Source organism: Ammodytes marinus (assembly GCF_949987685.1).
Source record: "Ammodytes marinus genome assembly, chromosome: 21".
Lineage (NCBI taxonomy): Eukaryota > Metazoa > Chordata > Actinopteri > Uranoscopiformes > Ammodytidae > Ammodytes > Ammodytes marinus.
Genome location: NC_137225.1, coordinates 17,931,095 through 17,957,512, shown reverse-complemented (window position 1 = coordinate 17,957,512; position 26,418 = coordinate 17,931,095). Strand labels below are relative to the sequence as shown.

At 40.2% G+C, this 26,418-nt stretch overlaps 1 protein-coding gene across 2 annotated transcripts in view; it reads left to right on the top strand.

The window, feature by feature from the left end:
• cacnb2a (calcium channel, voltage-dependent, beta 2a) overlaps positions 1–26,418 on the top strand; it is a 62,592-nt gene that overhangs the window by 30,900 nt on the left and 5,274 nt on the right. For both annotated transcript variants that reach the window (XM_080050269.1, XM_080050270.1), the window contains 9 exons: positions 14,021–14,140; positions 19,794–19,916; positions 20,207–20,343; positions 20,468–20,544; positions 20,749–20,885; positions 22,872–22,952; positions 23,047–23,105; positions 24,175–24,284; positions 26,030–26,181. In XM_080050269.1, the coding sequence (XP_079906395.1) occupies positions 14,021–14,140; positions 19,794–19,916; positions 20,207–20,343; positions 20,468–20,544; positions 20,749–20,885; positions 22,872–22,952; positions 23,047–23,105; positions 24,175–24,284; positions 26,030–26,181 (996 nt within the window). The remainder of the gene's footprint in view (positions 1–14,020; positions 14,141–19,793; positions 19,917–20,206; positions 20,344–20,467; positions 20,545–20,748; positions 20,886–22,871; positions 22,953–23,046; positions 23,106–24,174; positions 24,285–26,029; positions 26,182–26,418) is intronic.

Here is a 26,418-nt window from a genome sequence, read left to right as displayed (position 1 = left end):
AGTGTCACTGTGTCAATATCTGTGGCTGTCAGTGAGAGATGTGAATAATTGAGTTTCATGGCTGATTATGAAGTGGTATTTGGACAAAACACAGCGCCGGGGAGAAAACGTCAAAGTACCACACTGTGTTTAACATGTAACATATATCAAATGTAACATTGATTCAAGGTGAAGCTAGAGGGAAATGGGACCGTTATCTCTTCTTTTTGTTTCATGGTGTTTACATCAACATGAGAAGAATGATTCACACACAGAGTGGGTCTGCAGGGTCTTTAATGAATTGATGAAAAGGTAATTAAACCTGAGATGTAGATGGTGATGACCATCACTAAACTCTAGATACATGATTTCTAACAACGACTAAAAATCAAAGAGAATAATTAAATAAATTCCCATAATTACAATTCATCTGCGACTAAAGAATGAACGATTAATCGTTTCACTCATTTAAAGAGAAACATTTTGATAAATTTATCAAATGTGACTGTTAATGCCTTTATTCATCATATATGATAACAAACTGTACCTAAATAGTTAATGTTACCATAACAAAAATTATTCTGTACTGACTTTTTGTGTTTTGTTTTGTTAATTTTTTTGTTCGTTTGTTTTTGCTTAATTTATCACTGAACTCTAGGAAATTCAAGAGATAAAGTTTACATAAATCTGAAACTTTGCCAGGATTTGGTCCAGCATGCTGGTTGCTTGACCGATTCATTGGGTTCTTTGTAAAATTCACCCACCACAATGTTTGGATGAAGTCTAGCGTTGAGTTAGCTAGTTAGACCCCCTGTTGAGTTAGGTAGCTAGGCTAAAGCATGCTCCCTGCTGTTTTGTTGCACATGAAATATGAGGGTTTATGTTCCCTGTTTTGGTCCAAAGTGCAAAATGTGTCTCTGTATGAATTTAAATAAATGAAGCATTTTACCCGAGCGCAGTCCCATTTGCAGGATGATGTGTGTTGCTCCACTGAAGATGGTAAGCACCTCGTTCTGCTCCCTTAGCCAGCTCTCATCAATCATCCACAGCCTGCTTTATACACCAGGAAACTGCCAGAATATTGATGACGCAAGCAAAAATAGCAGCACAGAGCAGCGCCCGGCTTCTCTAACTGTATCCCCTTTATCAGCCATCATCCTATTATGGTGTGGTGTTTCCACACAGGGACCTGAGCGGGGAAGGAGCCGTTAAATAAACTAGATCTCACTAGAGGGGATTCAGTGTTAACGAGAGCAATGCTCCTCAAGGGACTGATGCTGCTGGTTGCAGGTAATGCCTACATGGGAGATAGAATTAGCACATCATTTGCAGTGCTAGGGTTCCTATCACCCTTCATTTGTCTTTCCATAATCTCGCTGTACAGTGCAGCAACGTGCAAAACAGTACATGTTCATTTGTACGCCACATTGTCAGGACAGCCCCATACAGGTTCAACAGGCATGGTTTGTCAGCCCACCTGGCTGCTCTCCTGTGTGCCTGTCTCTTTTAGTAGCAGCCTGAGGGAGACGTCTCCTCATGGTCTTCACATTTGGTCATTTTGATTTGAATTTAGGTCTGTTACAACATTCACACATTGTGATGCAACCAAACATTCCTCAAATTACTGATTACACAGCCACACTCCATCTTATTTTTTGATTAATTTAAATAGAATAGTTTGTTATCTCTTCTTGTAAGAAACCTGAGCCAAGTTTGTAACTAATGGGGCCTCAATCCCGGATTCTCTGTAAAATTATCGTTTATGTTTTTTCAGCAGTCAGGTTTTTCGCTTGAAGTGTGAGTAACCACCATGCGAGGAGAATATTCATTTTGTGCTGTCAGTATTACCTCTCAGCCTTCATGGTTAAAGTGACCACTGTAAGCATTTTTTAAAGGGAGTTCCACATACAGTGGGTGTTTCATTTGACTGTTCCTTGTTAGAGTTTGTCTGGTGTGTTTCAAGCAAGGTTACTGGTTGGAGCTAACTTTCCCAGTAGGAATAAGAGTGTCTAGGTGGCTAGACATGTTGTTTGTCATTTTAGTTTGATGTTTTTGTGCACTTGTGTGGTTAGAGCAGTTGCTCGGGGACACATATGTGACTGTCTAGGTAGTTAAACAGTATGTTTTGCATGAAGTCTAGGGGTTGAGCTAGCTAGTTAGATCCCTGGTTAGGTAAGCAGCTAGGCGAAAACATGCTCCATGTAACTGTTTTGTTGCACACCAACTATGAGGGTTGATGTGCCCAGTTGTATGGTAGTTTAGCAGCTAGTTGTTTTGGGGGGCTGGATTGTTTGGCCTGTAACCTATATTTTGTTGGAAAATCTGAACTCTGTAGTGTAAAGCTTATACATTTGTCAGGCTCTATTTTTTTGCTCTGTAATACTCAATATTAGATTAAACAAATCACAAATCATCACAGTTAATTACCAAGCAAAATGCATAACAACAAAAGGTTCCATTTTCTACAAAAAATATCTTTCACAAATATGTAAGGTGAATATCGGAGAGAGTTGGATTGATGATCAGACAAAACAACCATTTTTGTGTCATTTTTTAGAACAATTAAGTCATTAAGAAAAGTTTATTGGTTTACTGATAGTAGAGGGGTACATGTTTATTTCTGTGTTTTTAAGCATTACCTTTTTTCCCTTAACCATTTAATTTCAGTATTGTGAATTAGATGTTTATATTCCCATTTTAGTCAATGTGCGATAATAGACTTGCGCACAAAAAACATCTCGAAGAAGATATTCAAAAAGCTGATCTACTATTAAGTCCTCCTGCCCCATGTACTTATTTCCTAATAGTAGCACCAGCTAGCCACTATGCGCTGTGGCACCATGTGATTGACAGCCAGTGAGTCCATCACCTCAATGGGATGATGCACTTATCTAATGCACTGGCACATGGAATGCTGGGTAAACACTTTTTTCATAGGCCTGTCAGTGTCACCTTGACGTCCATGCAGCCAATCCCTCTTTTGTCACACAACTCCTCATTACTCCTCCCCCCTCTCCTATCTCTCTCCTCATTTCTCTCTCACACACACTTTTCTTTTCCTTTCACATATAGACAATCTGTTTCTACTTCACTTTTGTGTTCACTTGGTGTTCATCCCTCTGTTCTGTGTTAAATATTAGTAACTATTCCTTGTAGCAATCACACATCTCTCACTCTCGGCTGTCACGTCCAGAGCCGGCCCGAGGCAAAAGCGAACTAAGCGGTCGCTTAGGGCCCCCGACCGCCAGGGGGGCTCCCTCAAAAAAAAAATAAAATAAAATTATTTTTTATTTAGTTTGTGTGTTTGATATTAACATCATATTATGCAAATGTGAGTTATCGTACAAAAAAAGGAATCAAATGTTTTGGTCTAGATAATTAATAGCCTAAAAATGTAATCAGTTCATCTGGGAGGTAATCCGAAATTATCTGATCATGTCACGTTCACATCCATGCACAGTGTGTATTGAGTTTATTTAAAAACAATTGGAATTGGGGCTGCCCTCAGTTGCCCATGCACTGTGTATAGTCTATAGCCTATTTCAGCCTCGTCTGTGGAAAAAAAGATACAGTAGCTGGACAACAGAGTTCTTCTGCTTCGTTCCTCTCACTGCATTTAAATGCATTCATTATATTACAGAGAAATATGTCCCGTAAAAGAAAAAGAGCTCCAAGCCCAACCCAGAGGACCCTCCATAATATTTAATTTTATATTAATATTTTTATGGAGAATCCATGTGTCTTTCTTCAATAGCTTCTAATTCATCTTACCCAGTGTCTCCAAATTATTTGTTCACACAAAATTTCTTAGATTTAGCCTCTTAATTTTCCTCTCAAAGTGCACCAGATTCATGCATTGCACTTTAAAATGGTTAAAAAAATCTCCTGGGGGAAACCCCTAGGAGGGTCTGAATCTCGGCCGTCTAATATTTTCGCACAGCTGCACAGTGGAGGCACTAGCGGAAAACACTGAGTGTGTGAATGATATTTAACTAAGATCTATAGTTTCAGCAGCGCTAACATTGGAGAGGTGCCCCCTAATCATATTTCGCTCTAAGCTGAAGAGCAGGGGAGACAGAGCCTTTGCTGTAGCTGGACCCAAGTTGTGGAATTCTCTTCCTTTATACATCAGATCTGCCACTTCTTTGGAAAATTTTAAATGTCTGCTGAAGACACATTTTTTTGCACTGGCCTTCGGAACCAGCTGAGCTGAGTATTTTCTTATGTGTTTTTCTTTTGGTTTCTTATTTGTAATAAATGTGGATTATTTTATTATAATTTAACCTGTACAGCACTTTGGGGCAGTACCCGCTGTTTGTAAATGTGCTTTATAAATAAATTTGACCTTGACCTTGACCTAGGGCCCCCTGAAGCCTTGGGCCGGCTCTGGTCACGTCTGCTCTCATTGGCTCTGTTTGACAAAAGAACCAATGATTTAATTGACTTTGTGTTGTGACTGAACTGGCACTGATGGACAGATGGTTGGTAAAAAAAAGTATTTGGTTCCAGCCAAGAATGAGTCATGCCAAGCCTTAAACTGCTCACACACTTGCTTAGCCCATTGTCAGCTACGGTCTGTCAGCCAGAACTGAACATGACTTGGCACAAGCAGTAATCTTCATTCTTCAATCATGATGCATAATGTGAGGTATACTGTGCAGTATGACCACGCCGGCCTATTAAATTCACTGCAGACGCTGGTATGAATTTTGGCTGTTCTGCTCTTTTGTTGGTACGTCTCAGTTGGAATGAGATTTATTCCGTCATAATGTTCAGATGGAGTTTCTATCTATGGAGTATGATCCACGGTCAGATGCCCACTGAGACAAATGTATTTGTGATTTTGGGCTATACAAATAAAACTGATTTGATTTGATTTGATCTAGAGCAGTGGTTCTCAACCGGTGGGGCGCTTCCCCCCGGGGGGGCGCGGACACTCTACCGGGGGGGCGCGAGGGGGATGAAAAAAAAAAAAAAAATCAGATTTTTTTTTTTTTTTTTTTTTTTTTTTTCAATTTTTTTCCTGATATGTAGCCTAGTTCAGAGATGATATGTATTTTTTTTCTTTCTTAACTTTTTTTGATAGGTAGTTGCCAAGTTCATCACACAAACACTCCAATCCACTGATATGAGATCAGTTTGCAATTTTCAAGTACTGAATTAATGGTAGGACTGTGGCCACTAGAACTGGTCTCTGGTCAGCAAAGGTCTTGAAAACAGCATAAGTGTGCTTGTGACATGCGTGCCACCCATGCATGTGTATGGGCACGTGTCCCAGCAGATTTTTGAAATCTGAATAAAAAAATTTAAGTTTGTAGTTAGCAAGTGTAATATGTTCTTAGGGCAGAATTTCATAAATAAAGGTTTATTTTTTTAGCAAGATATTTGGTCAAAAGCTAGTTGTCATCCGTCCCTCTGTCCAGTTGTTAGGCATCATGCTAGCAAGTTATGTTGTCTTGCTAATTTTACTATTCATCTGAACTGAAATAAATATTGACTTTTTCCTTTATTATCTTCGCCAGAATGCACCAGAATGCTTAGATTACATGTTAAAAACACAAAAAAATCTTCTGGGGGGGATGCCCCCAGACCCCCCTTCAGGGGTTTAGTTTTCTGACAAACATTACAATGGATACTAACATGATTTGGGCATTTGGGATTATAAATCATCTTTGAATTGGTTGTACAGCATATCACTTGCTATTAATTCAGGGGTGCGATGGCCACCCCACTCTAGCTCTGTGGCCCACCTTGGCCACCCCCAGTCAAAATTTCCTGGAATCGCCACTGAGACACACACAACTCCGCGTTCAGGCTGCACAGCACATTAATCGCAGGTAGCATTTTGAGCTAAATCTGGCCACTTTCCAAATCCAAGACTCAATAGTTGAAACATTCTCTGAACTGGGTTGTCAGACAGCAGTGTTTCCCATTGATCATAGACTTTGTTTTGTGAAGCTCTATCTATCTATCTATCTATCTATCTATCTATCTATCTATCTATCTATCTATCTATCTATCTATCTATCTATCTATCTATCTATCTATCTATCTATCTATCTATCTATCTATCTATCTATCTATCTATCTATCTATCTATCTATCTATCTATCTATCTATCTATCTATCTGTGTAGGGTGGTGTGTGTGTGTGTGGGGGGGGGGGGGTTGTCAGGGTCGGTGGGGGGGCCCAACTGCAATGACCCAGCTTTGGGGGGGCCCAGCTTGCAGAAGGTTGAGAACCCCTGATCTAGAGGGTAAGTTGTTCTGTTGATTTATATGCATGTATGTTACTTTTTAGCTCTTTGAGGCAATTTTTTTTAACACGGCAAAAAAATCTTAACTCCACGTACCTGGAGCTTTTGACAGTATCACGCTGTCCTTAAAAGGATATAAACTTTTGCTCAGTTGCCATTGAAAGGTAGGTTACTAAGAGGAGAAACTGCTATCACTGGAAAAAGCTAATTGTAAATACTGACACTGACAAGAATGGGCATTTTTTTCTTAAGATATTTTTTTTGGCTTTATTGATAGTGTAGAGACAGAGTTGAAATGGGGCAGAGAGGTGAGTGACATGCAGAGAACGACCGCGGGCTGGAATCGAACCCGGGTCCGCTGCTGGCCGAGGCCCATGGGGGGGACGCCCTAATAACTGAGCTAAGGGCGCCCCTAGAATGGGTGCCATTTTTGATTTGATTTGATTAAATTTATTTCAGACATATCAAACATACAAAACAAAATGAAAAGCATGGAAATACAATAAACAAAAATTATGTTTTCACAAAAAAAAGAAAAGAAAACAAATTATCTGTATTGCTGAGATATGCCTGAAAAGGAGCAGGAAGAAGTATACACTTAGCAGGAAGAAGTATACACTTAACAGGAAGAAGATTTTAACGTGAAATGCATCACTCACTACTGTAACAGTGGGGGAAAATACATGTGACGCACGCAAGCGTCTTCCCCCATAAGAGGGAGAAGAGGGAGGCCAAAGCCATTTGTAATCCTGAGAGAGACGGGAGATGAAAGCAGCTGAGTAAGGGGTCACAGTGCGGGAATGAATGGAAAAAGGTGAATGGATTTGCAAATGGGAGAAATACTGTAAGAGTGAAGGAACATTTGGGGAGCTGCAAAGAGATTGGTGAGCGTGCAGTGTTGTGACATTACTGAAGGAAGCAGGAGTTTTACAAGTAAGGACAGAGGTTAAAAACTGCTAAACTTAGGACTCCTCGACCATGAGAGCACTTTATTGCTCTCATGCACAGCCTTTATTTTCTGCATGACTACTCTCCATTTTTATAGTGGATACAAAAAAACGAATAACTCATATAGTAGCCACAAATGAAAATGAAAGCTTTCATATCAGGAAGAGATTCCTTGGTGTAAGAGTTTCATCCACTGTAAGTGATTCTGTCAGATGCAAGAGGCAGCAGTGGCTGACTCACATCTTCCTGTTTTACTGCGGTAATAGCCACAGTGATTTGTAATGTGGTGATTGCCGTGGCACTGCTGCATGTAGAGGTCATTGGTGGTCTTACAGCATGGACCTCTGTCCAAATGAATCAATAAGAGTGGCATAGAGACCAAAGGACTATTGCCCTTTCAATCCCCCCCCCCCACCTCCCTTCATCTCTCTTTCTCTAACCAATGCATGAAGATGGCCAACTCTCACACATAGTGCAGTTTCTGTTCTGCCTGTACAGATTTGCCAACCCAGCTTCCTTAGTAATTAGGATTAATATTGGACGATTCTGCGGGTCAAGATTTGGGTCCAGTGCCAACTTTCAGGACCAATGCATGGAGTAGTGTGCCATTAATATGTCGAGGCAAAGGGTGCAGAGGTCATGTTGGTGGATGGGACTGTACCGCTTCAGTGACCCATCTCAGACCAATGAGATGTTGGGTTTTTAGGAAGATACTTCCGTTGATGGTGCTTGATGGAAAAGTCAAGGGATCAGTCCGTAGCACTCATAACATAAGTGGCCATCCAGTACTTGAGCTATTTCACTCAATCACAAATGTCAACCTAATGTTGGTCAGTGGTGGAGGCAGGCTGGCAATCTTACTGATTTGTGATAAGATTTGCAGCTTTTTGGATCACGATAGAGAAGCAAAGTCTCCTGGAAGAGCTTCCTGTAATGCTAGTTTATGGTGCTGTGATTCTTGGTGAGCAGCCCTCAAAAAAATGAAAACCTCTCCTCATGGATCAAAGCAGTTTCATACTGCTGTAAGATTAATATTAGTTTGTGTGTGTGAGTGACAGAGCGCTGTCAGTGAAAGTGTGGCAGCGGGTCTGGAGGTCGGCCATGTCAGGCAGCCAGAGGCTTGTTCTGTCGCTGTGAGTCTTTGTCAGTGTGTTGCTATCGGAGCGCAGCCTTCACAGCTCCACCACTCTCATCTCCGGGCTCCTCAGCCCAGCGTTCAGAGCATCTGTGCCCTCTGAGGCTAGTGTCAAGCCACCTCGTTGAAACATATGTGACCATTGCACAAAAAAATACCAAGCAGTCAATTGACTTCCTGTTGTTTTCAGTGCATGATGATCAGAGTAGTTTGATGTTATGATGGCTAAGAAGATACATATTCTTGTCCACCATTCCCATTTATCTCTGTTCAAAACATTATCTACCTCACATTATCACCTTCATTGTTAGTTTAAAGGTGGAGTCAGCAATGCTGGAGACTGCTTTTTATCAAAACCAATTTTTGTCAAAATCAGTGATCTCCACACGATCCACTGCCTGTCCATACTGTGTGTCTGCTTTTTTTTTAAATCCAGTGTTAATACACAGCCTTGGCTCTGTAAACTGGCATGTTGTTAGCTATGGTGGGCCCACTTTGTTTACATACCATTTGTTTACATACCAGTTTACAGTCCCTAGGCTTTGTATTAAAACCAGATTTTTTTTCAGGCCACACGGACAGGTAGCGGATCGTGAGGAGATAATCACGGATTTTGTCAAGAAGTGATTTTGACAACAAGCATTCTCTAGAATCCCTGACTCCACCTTTCATTTGTTATGATGATCTAAACTCATAATTATTCTTTCCTCTCGTTTTAGATGAGTTGTGTTTGGTGCACGTGTCTTGTTGAAAAGCCCCTGAGCAGATGGAGGCGTATCATTGATTGGTTATGATAAGCAGCGCTGATTAGCATGTCATCTTATGATCTACAGTAAGTGCTCCTTGGAGAGTGACTGCTGGTCATAAACCATCAGGCTTATTTCGACCGCTGGTCCCATGGGCCAACCCCTGACTTCTATGACCTCACACAACCTAATGGCGGTTCGGACAAAGGAGCACTGCGTGTCAGCAGTGAGAATAGAAAAAAGGACACCTTGAATAATCCTTTTTCTGGTTTTCACTTCAGCTGTTCCTTTTATGAGAGAGGGATTTTTTGTTGTAATTATACTCATTTGTCCTGTGTGGCTTTGCAATTCCTCACTCAAATGTAATGATTCACTGCTGATCTGAAAGCCAAGGATTTGGCGCAGCTTTTACATTGGAATCTCTAATACTGAGACGAGTAAAGAATGGATGATTATAAAATCAAACCAAAATTATGATTTTCTTTTTAAGTTATTGGGAAATAATTTGCAATCTTATTGTTGCTGCTCCTGTTTTCGTTGTCAGTTAATCTTCTGATTATGTTCTCTTTTCTATAGAATTGTTTTCCCAGAGCCAAACGTTACATATTTAGATTAGTCATTTCTTTTGTTTACAGAGTTCAAAACCCAAATATATGCAAATCACACTGATAAAAAAGAGGAAAAAAAAGGAAAATACCCACATGTAAAAAGTTTGTCCCAGCTAATTAATTCAGCTCTACTCTAACTAGTCAGTCAATTTTTATGTGCTCTGAAGTTCACTGTCATTATATCTTATAATTACTGTATGTCTAATTGAGCCGCATTGTTTAACACATTCACATTCATCTTTAAATACATTTCAGCTTGCCAATTTGATTTAGTTTCCTCATCACTGTTACTGATTAATATTAAAAACCAAAGGGTAGGGGGGATTAAAGAACGAGTTGCACAAACTGATAATGAGAATAATGATCAGTTGCAGCTCATAATGATGAGTGAAAAAAGTGCGCAGATTCACATTCATATTTCAGGCTTTTGCACGGTAAACAAGCTTTCCACTTCTGAGACGATGGCGACGCGACACCAATTGTTCATCAGCTATAAACAGCTCAAATCAGGGTGAATGCAATGTGTTTACATTTAAAAAAAGAACAACACAGCAGGCAAATCCTTCTTATTAACAGTATCTATATAGCACATGCACTGCCCAGCATTGATCACTGCAGAGACACGGTGGCGAGCAGATGGACTGACTGTGAGGGGGTAAAATAAGGGGAGTGACAGAGAAGGAGGAGGAGAAGGAGGGGGGAGACGGAGATATATATTGGCAGAATGACAGAAGGAAGTGTGCAGGACAAACACTGGCAGGCTGAGACGAGAGAGGAGAGAGTGGGAATGGAGGGAGCTCGCAGCACCTGAGAAAGGCGGCAGCTTCATTAGCATCAGGAGGCTGAGCCGTTCACGGGCGAACACACCGGGACGCATGTAGATACACACTAGTGTTATCCATCCAGTGCTTGTGGAGCAGCACGGGGAAGCTACAGTGCAGGAGGAGGAGAGCCAAAGCCTGAATGAGAAGCATCCTGCCACCTGACTCACACTGGGAGTCAGCCCCAGCACCTGCAGCAAAGCACTCTCACTGCCTGAGCACTCCGGCTCTACCGAGGAGCCTGGGGCGGACGCGGGAAAAAAGCTGCTGAGATTATGCACGGGGCAGAGAGCTCCTGTGGATTCCCCATCTTTGGCAACGGCAGCAGTAGCAGGAGGAGCAGGAGGACGAGCTGTGGCTCTACAAATAGCAGCAGAGCTAGCTGGAGCTGCAGGAAAATAAGGAGCCCTAACTACTCCAAAGCTATTTATTTACCCAGAGATGAAAGTAGCATTTACAGCCAAGTTGTAGTAACAGGAACCAGCGGTGGATGCTGCTGCCACCACCACAGTGTTGAATGTACCTGTAGCGGTGGCAGTGACGGTCGCTGCAGCGCTGGTGTAAAGGTGACCACAGCAGCGGTGCAGTTTGGTGTAGTTGTAGCAGCAGCAAGGGGTGGCAGTGGCTCAGGACAGTGAATGACCAGTGTGGCTGATGAAGGCCACCTGGGTCCGCTTGCTGAAACGAGCCAAGGGAGGTCGCGTCAAGAGCGCCGATGACTGTGTAAGCAGATTTTGATTGTGTTTACATCAGTTTTCCTTTTTTTTTTGCGTGTCCGTGTTGTGCAGTGAGTCTGAGTGTGTCTAGTTCATCCATCATTCCATCGTGTTGAGGGGGTCAGTGTGGCACGGTTGTGTATTGCCTGGTGATGATGAGAAGCTGCGTTTTGTTATCAGTTATGGCTGTCACATTCTGGGCAGAGCTCCATATCACTTCCCTCTCTGACCCACTGGGCCGCTGTTCTTGTTCACGCCCCGTCGTTAGACGTGACCTGATGGGATAATCACACCGTGTGCCAGGTGTGTGTTCACCTGCACTATTCAAAGCCAATTGCAATAAGATGCCAATTTAAGACACTTATCTCTCATCCGAATGTGGTGGTGCTTAGAGCTGCAACGATTAATCGAAGAATAGATTATTAACCGATTATGAAAATAATCGCCAACTATTTTGATAATCGATTAATCGTTTTGAGTAATTTTTTAATAAAACATTTCCAAATTCTCTGATTTCAGCTTCTCAAATGTGAATATTGTCTGGTTTCTTTAATCCTTTTATGACAGTAAACTGAAATATCTGTGTGTTTTGGACATAAAAATACATTTGAGGACGTCAACATGGGCTTAAGAAAACTGATCAACATTTTTCACCATTTTCTGACACTTTACAGACCAAAACACTAATCAATTGATAATCGATTAATCGAGAAAATAATCTACAGATTAATCGATTATCAAAATAATCGTTAGTTGCAGCCCTAGTGGTGCTGCATATTCAAACTCAAGCTTGAGCAGTATTTAGATGCGTGTTTTTTAAAAGCATATATTATATTATATTATATTATATTATATTATATTATATTATATTATATTATATTATATTATATTATATTATATTATATTATATTATATTATATTATATTATATTATATATCATATCATATCATATCATATCATATATCATACATATATGAATGTTCTGACAGCAAAAGCAACACATGGATACTTAATGAGCTGGCTTCAAATGCGTTATTCATATCAGGTACAAAAGAGGGAGGATGAGAGACACAGTGGCAATTGATGAGCAGCAGGGTTTCATATGAGTTGGAGGACATAAATATAAATAACCTTGTTTGATGTGTGACAACAACACTTGTGTAGTCTGTATGCATAACTCAGGTAATGTAAGAGCCTCCTTTGTATGCATGTGATGGCTGGGTTATTCTAATCAGCCACAGAGTGAAGGAGGCTATTTTTAACTCAGACAGCAGAGTGTGGTGGTGCAGTGAGATGAATGAAAGACCTTGTGTGGGCGTTATAGTAGCGAGCAGGAAAGGATAAAGCTCATGCTGGCCTGACTTATTTGACAATCCCTTCCTTTAATCTATGTGTACGTTCCTGAAACTAGTATGTGGCAGTAGGAAATTATTCTGTAGTATATGCACACATAATGATATTCATTCCAACATCCACAAATGAAATTATACACTTTTCATCAGTATTTACTTTCATTTGCTGTCCTAAAAAATGCAGTCACTGCATAGTTAGTCATAGTTAATCACAATTTAACAATTTAGACCAGAATCTGATTAATTGATTTGTTTTGAATTAAATATATTCATTAATACAGTTATTTACACCCCAATTTTGTTGCACTTTGTGCAATGACAATAAAGAGATTCTGATTCTGAAAAATTACAAAGAAAAATATCAAGGGAGAGCCATACAGTATAGCTAGGCTAGTTTTTGCATAGCCAAATATGGTTAAATATATTGTATGTATTTTAACTTTTTTTATCCCCTAGATTTGTCCTATAATTTAAATATATCAATGTGGTTTACTTTTGGCAATTGTTTTGTTTAAAAAAGTGATTTGGTCGTTGTGTATAAAAACAACCAAACTAGCTATGCTAAAGCCTAGCTCATAGTAGAGTTACAGTTTTTATCTAGTGGAATCAATGGGTTGGTGTGGTAAAGCTATACCTTTTAATCATATTATATTTGTTTTTAATCAAGTGGTTCTGTTGTTACTGCTCTCTTTGTAGGACAGAGTGGTTGAAAAACTCATTGCAAACAGTAACACTATGTTCAGTTCCATACAGTTAGACCATGCACGTATTGCACTTATCCACTATATTATTATTTATGGTCTGTTTTCATGAAGTATATAACAAGAAATGTGATGTATATGTTTGTTCATGTGGTGGTGTGCACAATGTCTTTTTTTAGGAGTATATATCGATCACAACCACATATCACTTTGAGACGTACTGTACAGGGACTTGGTGTTCTTCAACATTTCCCCCAGTGTTTGTCACTTAATGATCACAACACATCTTGGGGAGCAGCTGAGAGAGCTAAGGATAGAAAGTAGCCTCTGGGGATGTGAAAAACTATTTGTGTCTTTCGGCATCCACTTTTAGAAAAAGAAGAAATGTCAATACATTGCTCTGGGTTCATTAAGTTCTTGTGATTTTTTCAAGTGGTTGCAGGGATGGGATTAGTCGATTAGTCGAATTGCATTGTATTGAGCACAGCCTTCACATTGATTATTTCTTGTAATCTACTGAGACCTTTGACGATTAGGGTCTGGGTTGGTGTGTGTTTTGCACAATTGTAGTTGCACATCAGATGCTTCACTTCAAAGTTAAACATTTGTTTGAAGAGCAAAGGGTAACGCAACACAAATTAATTCCTCGTGCTCACCTCTTGTCTAAACACCTGTCATTTGTACAGTGTGAATTCAAATGGACAGAGTTGAGTTTCATTGTATATCTGTGTCGCTAAAATGTTTTTCTGTCTCTGCAGGGTTCGGCCGACTCCTACACCAGCCGTCCATCAGACTCCGATGTTTCCTTGGAGGAGGATAAGGAGGCAGTGCGCAGAGAGGCAGAGCGACAGGCTCAGGCACAGCTTGACAAGGCTAAGGTTGGTAATCCAAAACCAAGCAGCACCCACATCACTCTAACCCGTTTGTGTGTGTGTGTGTGTGTGTGTGTGTGTGTGTGTGTGTGTGTGTGTGTGTGTGTGTGTGTGTGTGTGTGTGTGTGTGTGTGTGTGTGTGTGTGTGTGTGTGTGTGTGTGTGTGTGTGTGTGTGTGTGTGTGTGTGTGTGTGTGTGTGTGTGTGCGTGTGTCAGAAACATATTGACACAGGGCCATGTGGGGCCACATACTTTAACACAGTATCAACATGTTTGTGTGTTTTTAGAAAGAGTAGCTTGAATATTAGTCCTTGACAGTGAGAACATCTTTGAAAAGTAAGGCTTTTCTGGCTTTTTTTTTAGTAGACTGTTTGAGAGTTAAAGGCCACCTGTGGAGTTTTAGATACAACAAAAAACAAAAGCTATGAAAAATATTAATAGCAATGTTTCCAAAAAGGCATGAAAAATAAGATGGAAAAAATATTTTCAATATTCAAAATTTCAAATATTTGTGAAAATACTTTGTTTTAACTATGAATAACACGTTTCACGTACCATATTCAGTAGACCTTAAGTGTACACACACTTTGTTTTCATGAGAAACATTGAATATAAACAAACTTTTGTTTGTCTGTAAGAAAAACTCCACAGTGCACCTTTAAGAATATGTTTTTGGCTCAAGTAAGGATTAGTTTTAGTTTGATGGAGTGAGACATGCTGTGATGGTTATGGACAGGAGAATCCGTAATGTCAATGAGAAGTCCCCAAAGGTGTAGAAGTGTGTTTGTACGGATACAAATTGGTTTGTTATGCTTGAATGAATGATGTTGGGCAACTTGGATGGTAATGTAAACTTTACACTAGTTAGTTTATTATTGGAAGATGAAAATCAGTCTCTGCTTCCTTTTTGGCAAATTTGACTTCGAGACGACTTCCCCAGCACATTTTACCCCCACTCAGACATTAAAATTGCGATTATAAATCATATGTTGTTTTATTAATCTTTAGTTAATATCAGTGGACAATGCTCCAGGACTACCTTGGCTACTATGAGAGAAGCAGGATATTTTCCTCTGGTTTGTAAGCTGAAGACATGGGGGCTATCAGGGGCTGCTGATGTGAGAGGTTAGTGGCCTCGGAGGGCTCTGCGCCACTGTTTATCAGAGCCAAGCTTGGCCGGCTTTGCTCTGCTCTGGGCCACAATTAGCATCATATAAACAAACACACACACGGCAGAGCAATCCGGCCTTTGCGCGACAGGAATTGCAATCAGCGCCCGCTTCCGCAGAATCACTCAAATCGCTGGTGCTGCTAAGATTCATGCCTTTGATCTTTAAAATAATTTTGCTTTTTCTTTTGTGCACATTCTGCACTCTTCCTGCTTCACAGTTAATTTGACAGCTCATGATGTTCTATTTTTGCATATTAATTCAAGTAAGGGTCTGAAAAATTTGTTTATTGTCTTTTTAGTGTATGTAAGAGCTAGCTCGCTCATTAGCTGTAAGCTCTAAGCTCTGCGCTGTGTCTCAGGGTCGCTCGTGGCTGGCAAAGATGGATCACAACAGCAGGATCTATGTTGTTAGAGCCACCCTTTCTGGCTCACTAATTACAAAGATAAGTTGGCTTTATAGATAACCTGGCATGGATTATCCCTGTTGGCATTTTACATGACAGATGACTAGTAAAAAATAGTCCTCTCCGTGGGCTGGCCACCAGAGAGAAAGTGAAGCGGGGGTCAGAGGAAGTGCAGACTCCCTGACTGTGAGCCTTTATGGGCAGTAATTCACAATGGCTTCCACAACACACCACGGATATTTGTTAGTAATGGGGAGAGGGGTGATGCCTGTAATGGTATGTACATGTCTTCCAAGTGCCATAGTATACTTCATCACATTACAATACATTACATTCATAAAGTGTACAACATGCACATGTTTATTGTTAGAATCCCCATTAGTGGTACCCTAAAGAACAGCTATCTTCCTGAGGTCCATATAAAAATAATTAAGTATATTTTAACTATATTGAATATTTAAAAACATACATTAAGCAATGTAATCAGAGTATTCCAATCCACTTTCATTGCTACCTTGCGTTTTAAGAAACACTTTGTGTTTGGCTTGTATTCGTACATGTATTTACTACAAGCACACACTAAACCCCCTCTGTTGTTTCTAATTGACCTTAATAGGGTACTTTAATTTTACACTTCTTGACTAGTATTTGGAATACTTTTCAGTCTGTGAAAGCAGTTGTACAATGTTTTCTGTCTGAGATAATAAACCCGATGATGTCATTAGGGGTTAACCTGGCTTTAACATTTTTCAGTGGAAAGACCTAGTTACTTGGTGAGGAATTGTTGAAATGTGAATGCAGTTTAGCAGAGAGGGAGCATTAGAGTTGCATTATGGAAAGTGTACGCTCAAAGGTTGTTGGAGCTTGACCCATATATTGGATGAAATGTCAGTATATCTTGCCTTGGCTTTTTTATTTTGACTGCATTCTTTCTTTTTTGTGGAAGTGCAGTTCTAAATAAGTGGAGTACTTTAAAATCCATATTATAGGGAGCAACAGTATGTTATTTTACAAATACATTATGTATGGAAGCAATACATTGCTTTCAGTCAGAATTAATTTGTTTAAAGCTGAATGAGGCAGTTTTATGTATGAGTTTTTGTTGTTAATATCCAATTTTTTTTTAAATGTGTACGTTAAGTTGAGGTGGATAAACGTCTGTGGCTGCTGCGAGTTGAGGTGTTGGAGTAGTAGGAAGCTTTTACTCAGATAATGGATACAATATGAAATCTGACTCATTGAAGTAGTCCATACACATCATGGCACAAACAATTGATGTACTGTAGCTGCAGTCATTGCCATTAACAACCTTCATTTATCACATACTAAACTAACCTTGGATAATTATAGAAAATATATTTCCACACTGAATTAATGAAGGTTATGGCTCCCGTCATACCACATAATAATAAATACTACAGGCTCTTAGTGCCGCCTGAGGCCAGTGCACATAGTGCAAAAGAGAATGAATTTCAAATCGATCCACAACAGTCAAGGTGAAACACTGTGGGAATCTTGATTTATATAATGTGATAGTGCTGTGTGTGTGTGTGCGTGTGTGTGTGTGTGTGTGTGTGTGTGTGTGTGTGTGTGTGTGTGTGTGCTGCTAATGGACGGGATCTGGTGTGTTATATCTAAAATCTGCCTGTTCACTTACTCAATGTAAGTACTTATAGAACTGGGAGGTGAAATATTCATTAAGTGATGAGATATTTTGACAATCGTCGTTGTGTGATTTTAATTGGCTGTAGTCCATATAGTGATGCCTCCCAGGTTTCCCAGTTACAGATAAGGGCTTCTCTTGAGCTGGTTAACTCTTGTCTTATCTTTGCTCTGCCTCTTATCTCCATGAATGTGTCTCCTCGCCACTTCCTGCCCTCTTCTTTGCACTACATATTGTCCTCTATCATTCAAATCCATTTTCTCTTCTCCCTTTCTTTTCTTATTCTCTCCATTTTCCCCCTCCTCTCGAGCGTCTCACCAGGTCCCTAACCCTCCCTCCCACCCTCCCTCACTGCAGTCGATATGGCATCCGTAATGAAGCCCCTGTTACGTAAGAAGTAACAAAGGAGTATGATCTCGGTCAGGAGATGTAGATATATACTGTGCAGCTGAGTTAAAGGTGCTATAATGTACAAATCCCGCTGTCACCTGTGATACAAGGTGGCGTGTAGGACATGTACATGTGTGTGATTACCTTCGGGTCTGTGAAATGTCATTAGGCCTATAGAGAAAGCTTCTTCTGACAGGCAGCCATGATGGATAAGAGCAAGGAGGGCAGCGGAAGGAGGCAGCGACCCATAAGACAACCGGCAGAGCACGCACACGCACACATATGTCCGCTAATGGACCTTATACCTCCATGCAGCCCATGTGACTCTATGCAAGCAGGCACCAAGGTCACTCTGTCCTCTACTACAGGTCCGGGCGCTGCACACATTGGATTGGATGATCTCCTCAGTGGAAATGCTGCACACGCACATGCAGCTTACAAACCATCACTCCACCGAATATTTACATTTCCGTCTGCATGAGGGAATGATTCCTGGAGGATTTCACTAATGTATTATGTCCATAATCCCTTATAGTTTGTCCAAGTCACTTCACACCTGTTGTATGTCAATGAGGCATTAGTGGACAGGGGAGTCTATGATCAAGGAGAACGCCCGTTGTCTGTAAAGCTTCTCCCAGAGCCGCTGATGAATCACTCCCATGCTACTGAGCATTGCTGCCTATTTAGATCTCAAGTAGAACTCAAATACAAGTCAATCAAATCAGTGCTAACTGCCCCTGCCCTAACTGTCGAAGGTTAAAGGTGATTGAGCTGCATGAAAAATATTAATCTTTTACATCATTTAATCTTTAATTTTCTGGATTTAAATTACATTTATATAGCTTCTAGACACAGGTATTGTTGGACTATATGATGCCATATTCGATTGCACTTTGAAAGCATTTTTCAGAATCTGTATGAACTATGAAGTTCAACTAAAGATACAGCATCAAAGCTCTGATCTAGCAGAACATCTTCCCGCCCTTCACACAGCCTTTCCCCTCATCTTGCTCCCTTTCATCTGCAGGTAAATATTTAGCGTGTAAGTCTACGCAGGGAGATTACTCTGAGCTACCTCCCTGTGCATTGCTTTTTTGGCTTTTCAGTTGACTTCTGTCATGCTTGTCGCACAATCAAAGGCAGAACAAATGTAAGCTTGTTGAGGGCATGGACATGTTGCCAACTGTTGCTGCCATCGCCGCCAGGCTGGCTCCAAGATGATTTCCAAAATAATTGAATGTAATTCTTAAAGCAATGTGTCTCGGTGGGTATATTCCACGGATAGATCTACATTTAGAGTTTGTTTGTGAGCGTGTGGTTCTCCCATTACATTTCTTCATGTCATGACCTAAATATAATCTTGTTCAAATCCCTTTTGTAGTAAATGTCACTATGGGCAACATATTTGTTTTTTTTGCTGTGTGCAAAAATATTTGTGTCTGGAAAGAAAGAAAGTTGCTCATTATTTGTGGAAAGTGTTTGTAGGTTATATGATGGCTAGCATGATGAGTACAGGAAACATTTAATTAGCTTTGTGCATTATCTCAAAGGTCTGTTTGTCCCAAAAAATGACGGTCAGCAGTGGTGCCATAGGAAGGCCAGTGTTTATTGAGCCATTGTAAAGGTTGTGGGATTGATTTATGAACCATTAATACAAGCACTGTTTGTGTTCCTCATAAGTAAAACAAGAGTCCTGGCTGTTTTACTATTCATGTCAAAGCGCCGCGGTGATCGCTGCAGACACTTTTACGTCACATATCCTAATTGTTACGCGTCTCAGTCAATGCAGCAGCCATATCAGTCGGAGAGAGATAAACTAGGTCTGGATGAGTCAGAGCCGGCTTGGATCCTTAGCCAAAGGTTATTTTTACACTTCATACAAATTTAATTTTACACTTTCTTGTGGCTTATTCTGAAATGTCTGGCCTGGGTTTTCTCTCTCTCTCTTTTTGTAAATTAGGATACAGTTTTCTATGTGACATTTGTATCTCATGCACCATCTGTCATTTCCCTCCTGTGTTCCTCACGCAGACCAAACCAGTTGCATTTGCTGTTCGCACAAATGTCAACTACAGCCCGAGTCACGATGACGATGTCCCCGTGCCGGGCATGGCCGTCTCCTTTGAGGCTAAAGACTTCCTCCATGTCAAAGAAGTGAGTGCAAAACTTTCAAAATAAGATATTTACAAGAAATTGATTAGGAGAACAATTCTTATTTTTTTGTGTATACTCTATTAATGCTGAACTTTGACTATTTCTACTCTACTTTATCTTACTTTTGCTATTATTTTCATGCCTAAGTTAATTGGATGTATTTTAATGTAGAGCTTGTAATGCATGCAATTGTATCATTCTTAAGCACTCTTAGCTGCATTTCTTGTATGAAAGGTGCCGTACGAGTAAAGTTTGCTATTGTGATTTTATTATTTAATTATTCTGTGTAGAAATTTAACAACGACTGGTGGATAGGACGCCTGGTAAAGGAAGGCTGTGAAATCGGTTTCATCCCCAGTCCAGTGAAGCTTGAAAGCACTCGTCTCCTCCAGGAGCAAAGAGCCAAACAGGGCAAGTTCCATTCCAGGTAAAAATCCTCATCCTGTTGCATTATTGTAAGTGTGTCTTGGCTGAGAGTTTGTCTTAAGATGAATGAGGGCTCTTTGTTGGTGTTGTTGATCTCACGTGTCAAACACTTCTTCTCTTTTCAGTAAATTGGGAGCAAACTCATTCTCTAGTTTAGGTGAAGTCGTTCCTAACTCACGGAAATCTACGCCTCCTTCGTCTGGTGAGTAACCTTATGGACAAATTCAAAACTTTACACTTAATGGATTCCTTGATTTTTTTTACACCAACTTTAAACCACTAAATTCAAGTTCAAGGTAAGATGAGCTACTTAGATTTATCATACTCTATAATTCTACCTGAAATAAAGTTAACATTTTCCTGTGTTCACATCTGTATGGTGGTGCTCTTGTCTGTCTGTGCGTAGCCCTTGATATAGACGCCACAGACTTAGACCTCGAGGAGAATGAGCTTCCAGTCAACCTGCCCAGCTCCCCTAAAGCAAGTCGAAACACTGTCACGTCACCCCTAGCAAAAGAGAAACGAATGCCTTTCTTTAAGAAGGTAAACCTTGGACTGCGCCAATATCTCTTCTACTGTGTCCTTCCGCCAACTCAGACTAAACGCCTGTGGCTGCTCAGCCTCACTCTGCGTCCGTCCTGTTTGTCCACAACACTGTCCGCGTCCCTCGGTGTTGCACCCGCCCGTTAGCGTGCATGTCTCTTCTTAACCTCTCTCTCTCTTTTCTTTCCTCTTCCGTCTCATCACAGCTAAGCAGAAGCAGAAGTCGGTAAGTTGCTGCCTGCGGTGCACCAGTTCTTTAGGGTCTGGAGATGATCCCTGTACAAACCCTCTATACGTTTTCTCTGCAGAGATTCAGCTCTACACTAACCTCTCACCCCACTCACTGCTCCTGCAATGCTCTGTCTTCTGTTTGTGAATGTGTTGGATAGTGTACTGGTGAGTGAGAGCTCAGTGGGAACACACTTTTAAAACTAGACACGACCTGAGTCTTATTTTTATTTAATTTTTTTTAATAGTTCATCATTTTAGGAAATATGCCCAATTGCTTTCTTTCGTTTTTATGCAGATTATCACACATGATACATGTTAGATTAGTCAGCCTTAAAGGTGCTGGTAGGCAGATTTAAGCCAAATTAAGATAAGCAGTTGCTTGCTTTAGCTTCAAATGTAGCAGACAAATGTATTGATGTATTAAGCCATCTAATGTGACTATTCAACCTTTTACTGGTATTTGTGTCAGTGACACAACTACTGGGCAGAGTCGATAAAAAATAAACACAGAACTCCATTATCAAAATATATCTATTATGTAAATGTATACAAAATCGCAACAAACATTTCACACGTTTTGTGAATTGCGAATACTTCATGATCACATCGTCACAATATGGCGACTCAAAGTTTCCCATGTCTATGGTGACGTTATGAACGTAGGCTAAAAGATGTATTTCTGCAGAACCATTATTATCCTCGTGTTAGTCAGCAGCTCCGTGCATGAGTTCCCACAAGGTCCCCAGGGAAGCCCAGTGACGACAGCAGATGTTAGACAGTAAGGAAATGTTTGGAAGAGGAAGAGAGGCAATAGACTGCAACATGAAATCTACTAAAACACTCAAAATAAAGAAAACACAGACTGAGAAAACAGCTTCAACATTAGGACAAATAAGAAAAAGAAAATACTGCGTGGTGGGTTAAGATAATCAACGGTCGCTCAGCTCTCCAACAGATCATTCTCTGTTCTTGCTTAAAAAAAGAAAGAAAGAGAAAGTACTTGAAGTTTCTTCAAGTGTGCCGAGATATCCTTTGAGCAAGCTTCTCTGCCAGACGCCTGATACAGCAGCGTCAGGTTAGAACAAATAATTATAAAGATGTAAAGCAAACCAGTGAGATAGTTTGCAAGCAGTGTGCAAAGAATTAAAACAAATTAAAGGGAAGTTCTCTCCAAAAAGTACTCAAACGACTCTTAAACATCTAAATGTGGCACTAGCTGTAATAAAGAGAACCAGAAGAAAAATATAACTTTCCTTTGTAACATCTTTTAAATATGACTGCAATTAATGACTGTTTTTGATTCAGGGATCAGGATAATGTTGTCGCTACATCTTTAATTTTGTCAAATTGACAGATTTGAACTAATCAACTAATTGCTTCAAATATCTTTTTAAAAATCCCCTGTATGATTTGATTTAAAACTGAGCTCCCACTCCCCATGTTAGTTCTCCAGTTGCAGACGCCGTCTGACTAAGTTTCCCTGTTACATAGTTTCCCTTTATGATTCAGCGACATTAGAACCATGAAATCAAGATTTATCTGAAAAATAATAATCCGTCATAAAAATATTGGCGTTAACTTGTGTGGCTTGTGTTTTGTCGGGCCAGCTGAGACGTCTCGTTTCATGGTTCACAATGTTCCGGTGCTTTTGAATTGTCTAGTTCATTGTTGTTCCAACCCCTCAAATGATTTGTGATGGCGAGTGTTTACTTTGTCTCCATAAATGTGTGCAACTGTTTTTCTTCTTCTCTGAAGACGGAACACATTCCTCCGTACGACGTTGTGCCTTCCATGCGGCCCGTGGTTCTGGTGGGACCGTCACTGAAGGGCTATGAGGTACTAAAACATACCTAATTAAAAAAAATGTATACAACACTTTTCGCAATAAGTCAATTTTTAACAGTTCTCCCTCTTAATTGTGTGTCCACAGGTGACAGACATGATGCAAAAAGCACTGTTTGACTTTTTGAAACATAGATTCGAGGGAAGGTAGGTTCCCTGTGACCTTTAAAAAAAACTCATCCTGCTTCCTTCCTCATTCTTGCTCCCTTCTCCAGCGCTATAGGCTGGTATTTATCGGTCCCCAGAGGTTAGCCAGGGGAGTGTGTAACAAGTTTGTTTGGCCTGGAGATGTGTGCTGCTGCTTTAAATAGGCGCTCTCCATGTCCTTAATAGGCCATAATGGGCCCTAGAGCAGAGCGGGACTCGCCTGACTCAATGTCGAGTCCATCCACCATTCTGAAGCAGAGAGGCCATGAAGTTACACAACACTAAGATCCACTCAGGCCACCAGCCGCTGCAGTGAAGTCTGTAAAATCCCTTTTGAATCATGCTCTTCACACTTGGTTTAAACTAAAGCAGCCTAACGTGTTATCAAGCTACAATGATCCTATGCAGAGACTTTTGGTTCTTTAAATTTAGAAATGAAAGAGTTTATGTGTTATAGTGCATTCTTATTTTGAGATATAAGTCAACATGACTCATGAGTAGTACATAATATCAGGTCAATGTGTCCGTAAGCCTTCCAGCATGCACTGGGGCAACAGAACCATTGAGACATATGTCTCATTTTCCGCAAGGTTTCCACACATCCAAGTGAGGTTTTCCTTAATTCAGGTGGATGCAGTTGTTGCAGATTTAATTATTAGCCTGATGCCACCAGTAAACATACTTTTTTATCCTCACTGAGAATCACTGCAGCAAACATTCAACATATGAAATGAAACACTGCCACCAAAGTCTTTAGAAAAATACAGTAGATGTATTGTTTGGGCATATTGTCATTTAAAAATCATATAATATTTATCTTGGAAAAGTTGCAAAATCCAGGTCAAATCATAAAACAATCAAATGAATCTTACTCACTCAGTGTTCCACGTTAAGATAACGGTGATCAACTTCATCATGTGTTAACAGGATTTTTAACAAATCTCCATCTATATTCTTTAAATTCAAACTATCAGGCTCTGATTTATTTCAATCGTCTTTGACTCTATGATTTTCTTCAGGTGTTTTAAGTTTTTGTCTGCCTGTCTCATATTCTTGTCCCTCGTTTCAGAATATCAATCACTCGCGTCACGGCGGACATCTCTCTTGCCAAACGCTCAGTCCTCAACAATCCCAGCAAGCACGCCATCATCGAACGGTCCAACACGCGCTCAAACTTGGGTACGTTCGTGTTAAAAAAAAATCTGTGCAATGCCTGGGAACATCTGGTGTTTTGATTCATAATGTTTTCAAGGAGACCAGCTTATGTAGAAGAGGAAGGAAACGATTAAAGAAACTCTTGACAAAAGGGGGGATGATAACTCCCGACGGCGCCGAGTGGCCTTGGCCGGTGTTCCTTCGTTAGGAAAGAAAGATGGAGCAAAGACGCGCGATAACAAGTTCATGAACCTGCTCTGATTAGACTGGGGTTGATTGGGGTTTAGATGTGATTAGAATGAAACAGATTCCTGAGTCAAACTAAAGTGACATGGCTTATCTCTGCTATGTATCAACATCAGTCGGCGGCTGCAGCGGAGTAAGAAGTGCCCGGTAAAGCGTACGCTGGAAGCAAAAGGTGTTTCATATTTAAATGTTTTATGATTACACAGACACCACATTACAACTTGGTTATTTGACTTCAGTCTTTTTTTAATGGTGCGCTGCTGTCCCAGAAATCAACTCAAAAGGAGCTTTAAGGCAACAGCTCCTCCACCTCTGCTGTCTTTTTAATGATACATTAGAAGTGAGACGCATTTTGAGCTCTAGCCATATTCTACCCAAAGCTTTTTATTTTAAGCGAGAGACACTGAAGTCTTTTGAGTCCTTTACCTACAAAAAATATTTATCCTATCCCATTATGTTGCCCTATATGCAGCCTGAGCCTGAGTTATCTATTAAATTACATTTGTACACTTGTCTTATGCACATTTTCATGGATTTTCTTGAATCCAAAGTGACATTTGCTTGATGCTATTGAAGTCTCTCTTTGCAACAAATTATTTCAGGAAATTGATGCCTCAGGAACTAGTGAAATTATCTTAGCCATTTTAGCCGGGAAAAGTGAATTAGTGACTCAGTCAAAGTCTAAATGAGCTGTTAGGTTGGAATGTTTTCATGTTATCGGTATACTTCAGACTTAGTTGTGACTGGAAGTCATGAAACTTGGCCGTGATTCTTCTCAGATTTTGGAGTTGAGCCCTGCTGTGATATTTGGTGGATAGTTTTTGCAGCCATCATCTGTTGGAGTGGAGATTTAGTGAGATGCAACAGTCTGTATTTGTTACAGAACACGACTCGCTGTTTCTAACAGAGCTATTAGTCTGGTCCCCAAAGTCATGATATCTTTTGAATTTTTTATATTTAAGAAGAAAAAGAAGTCAAGCATGAAATCAATGATGCAAAACAGTCAAGATATTCAACCACATTTAGTCAGACTCATGTACTCCACTTTCTATAAAGAAACGACCTGGAAGGGGATGTACTTCCAGGCATGAAATGTAGTAAGTTCACAATAAATAATTAAAAACATATTGTTAAGTTCTTAATGTAGAATGAGCCTGGCCAAGAAATACCAACATTAGACAAAAAGAGACAAAAGCCACAAACCAGCATGTTTAAGAAGCAGCACTGATGCAATAATAAAATCATATCTTTCACTGTTCAGGATGTGTAGCCATGCAAAGCAGTTTAAATCAACAGAACACAAACACAGTGAATCAACACTCATTAGCCGTGCTGAGCAGCACGAATGGATAGACAGATTAAGTCTAATGTTTACTTTTCACTGAAAGACAATACAACATTCTAAAATATTACATTATATTATTCCTAGGCTAAGTGAAGAATAAGTTTTAGATAATATTTTTTTATTTTGACAATAAAGAAAAACCTATGCGTTGACTCCCACTCTCATTATTCTTTTTCAGCTGAAGTCCAGAGTGAGATCGAGCGGATTTTCGAACTTGCCCGGACGTTACAGCTGGTCATTCTGGACGCCGACACCATCAACCATCCATCGCAACTGGGGAAGACTTCTCTGGCCCCCATCATAGTCTACGTCAAGATCACCTCCCCAAAGGTGAATACATTTAACGCATCTGATCTGGTTGCAGAGCCAGTCAGTGTGAGATCAAAAGAAAAGAGAGGAATGAGAGGGTGACGAATGAAATCAGCTATGTTGATGTTCCCTCTACTTCCATATATAGGCCTATATACAGTATTAATCAAAGGGTTTATGAGTGTGTCTGGCTTGGCTTCGTGTCTTGTCACTGCTAATGTTTTTTTTCTGTGTCTGAGCTGCTCCCCAGCTGTGATT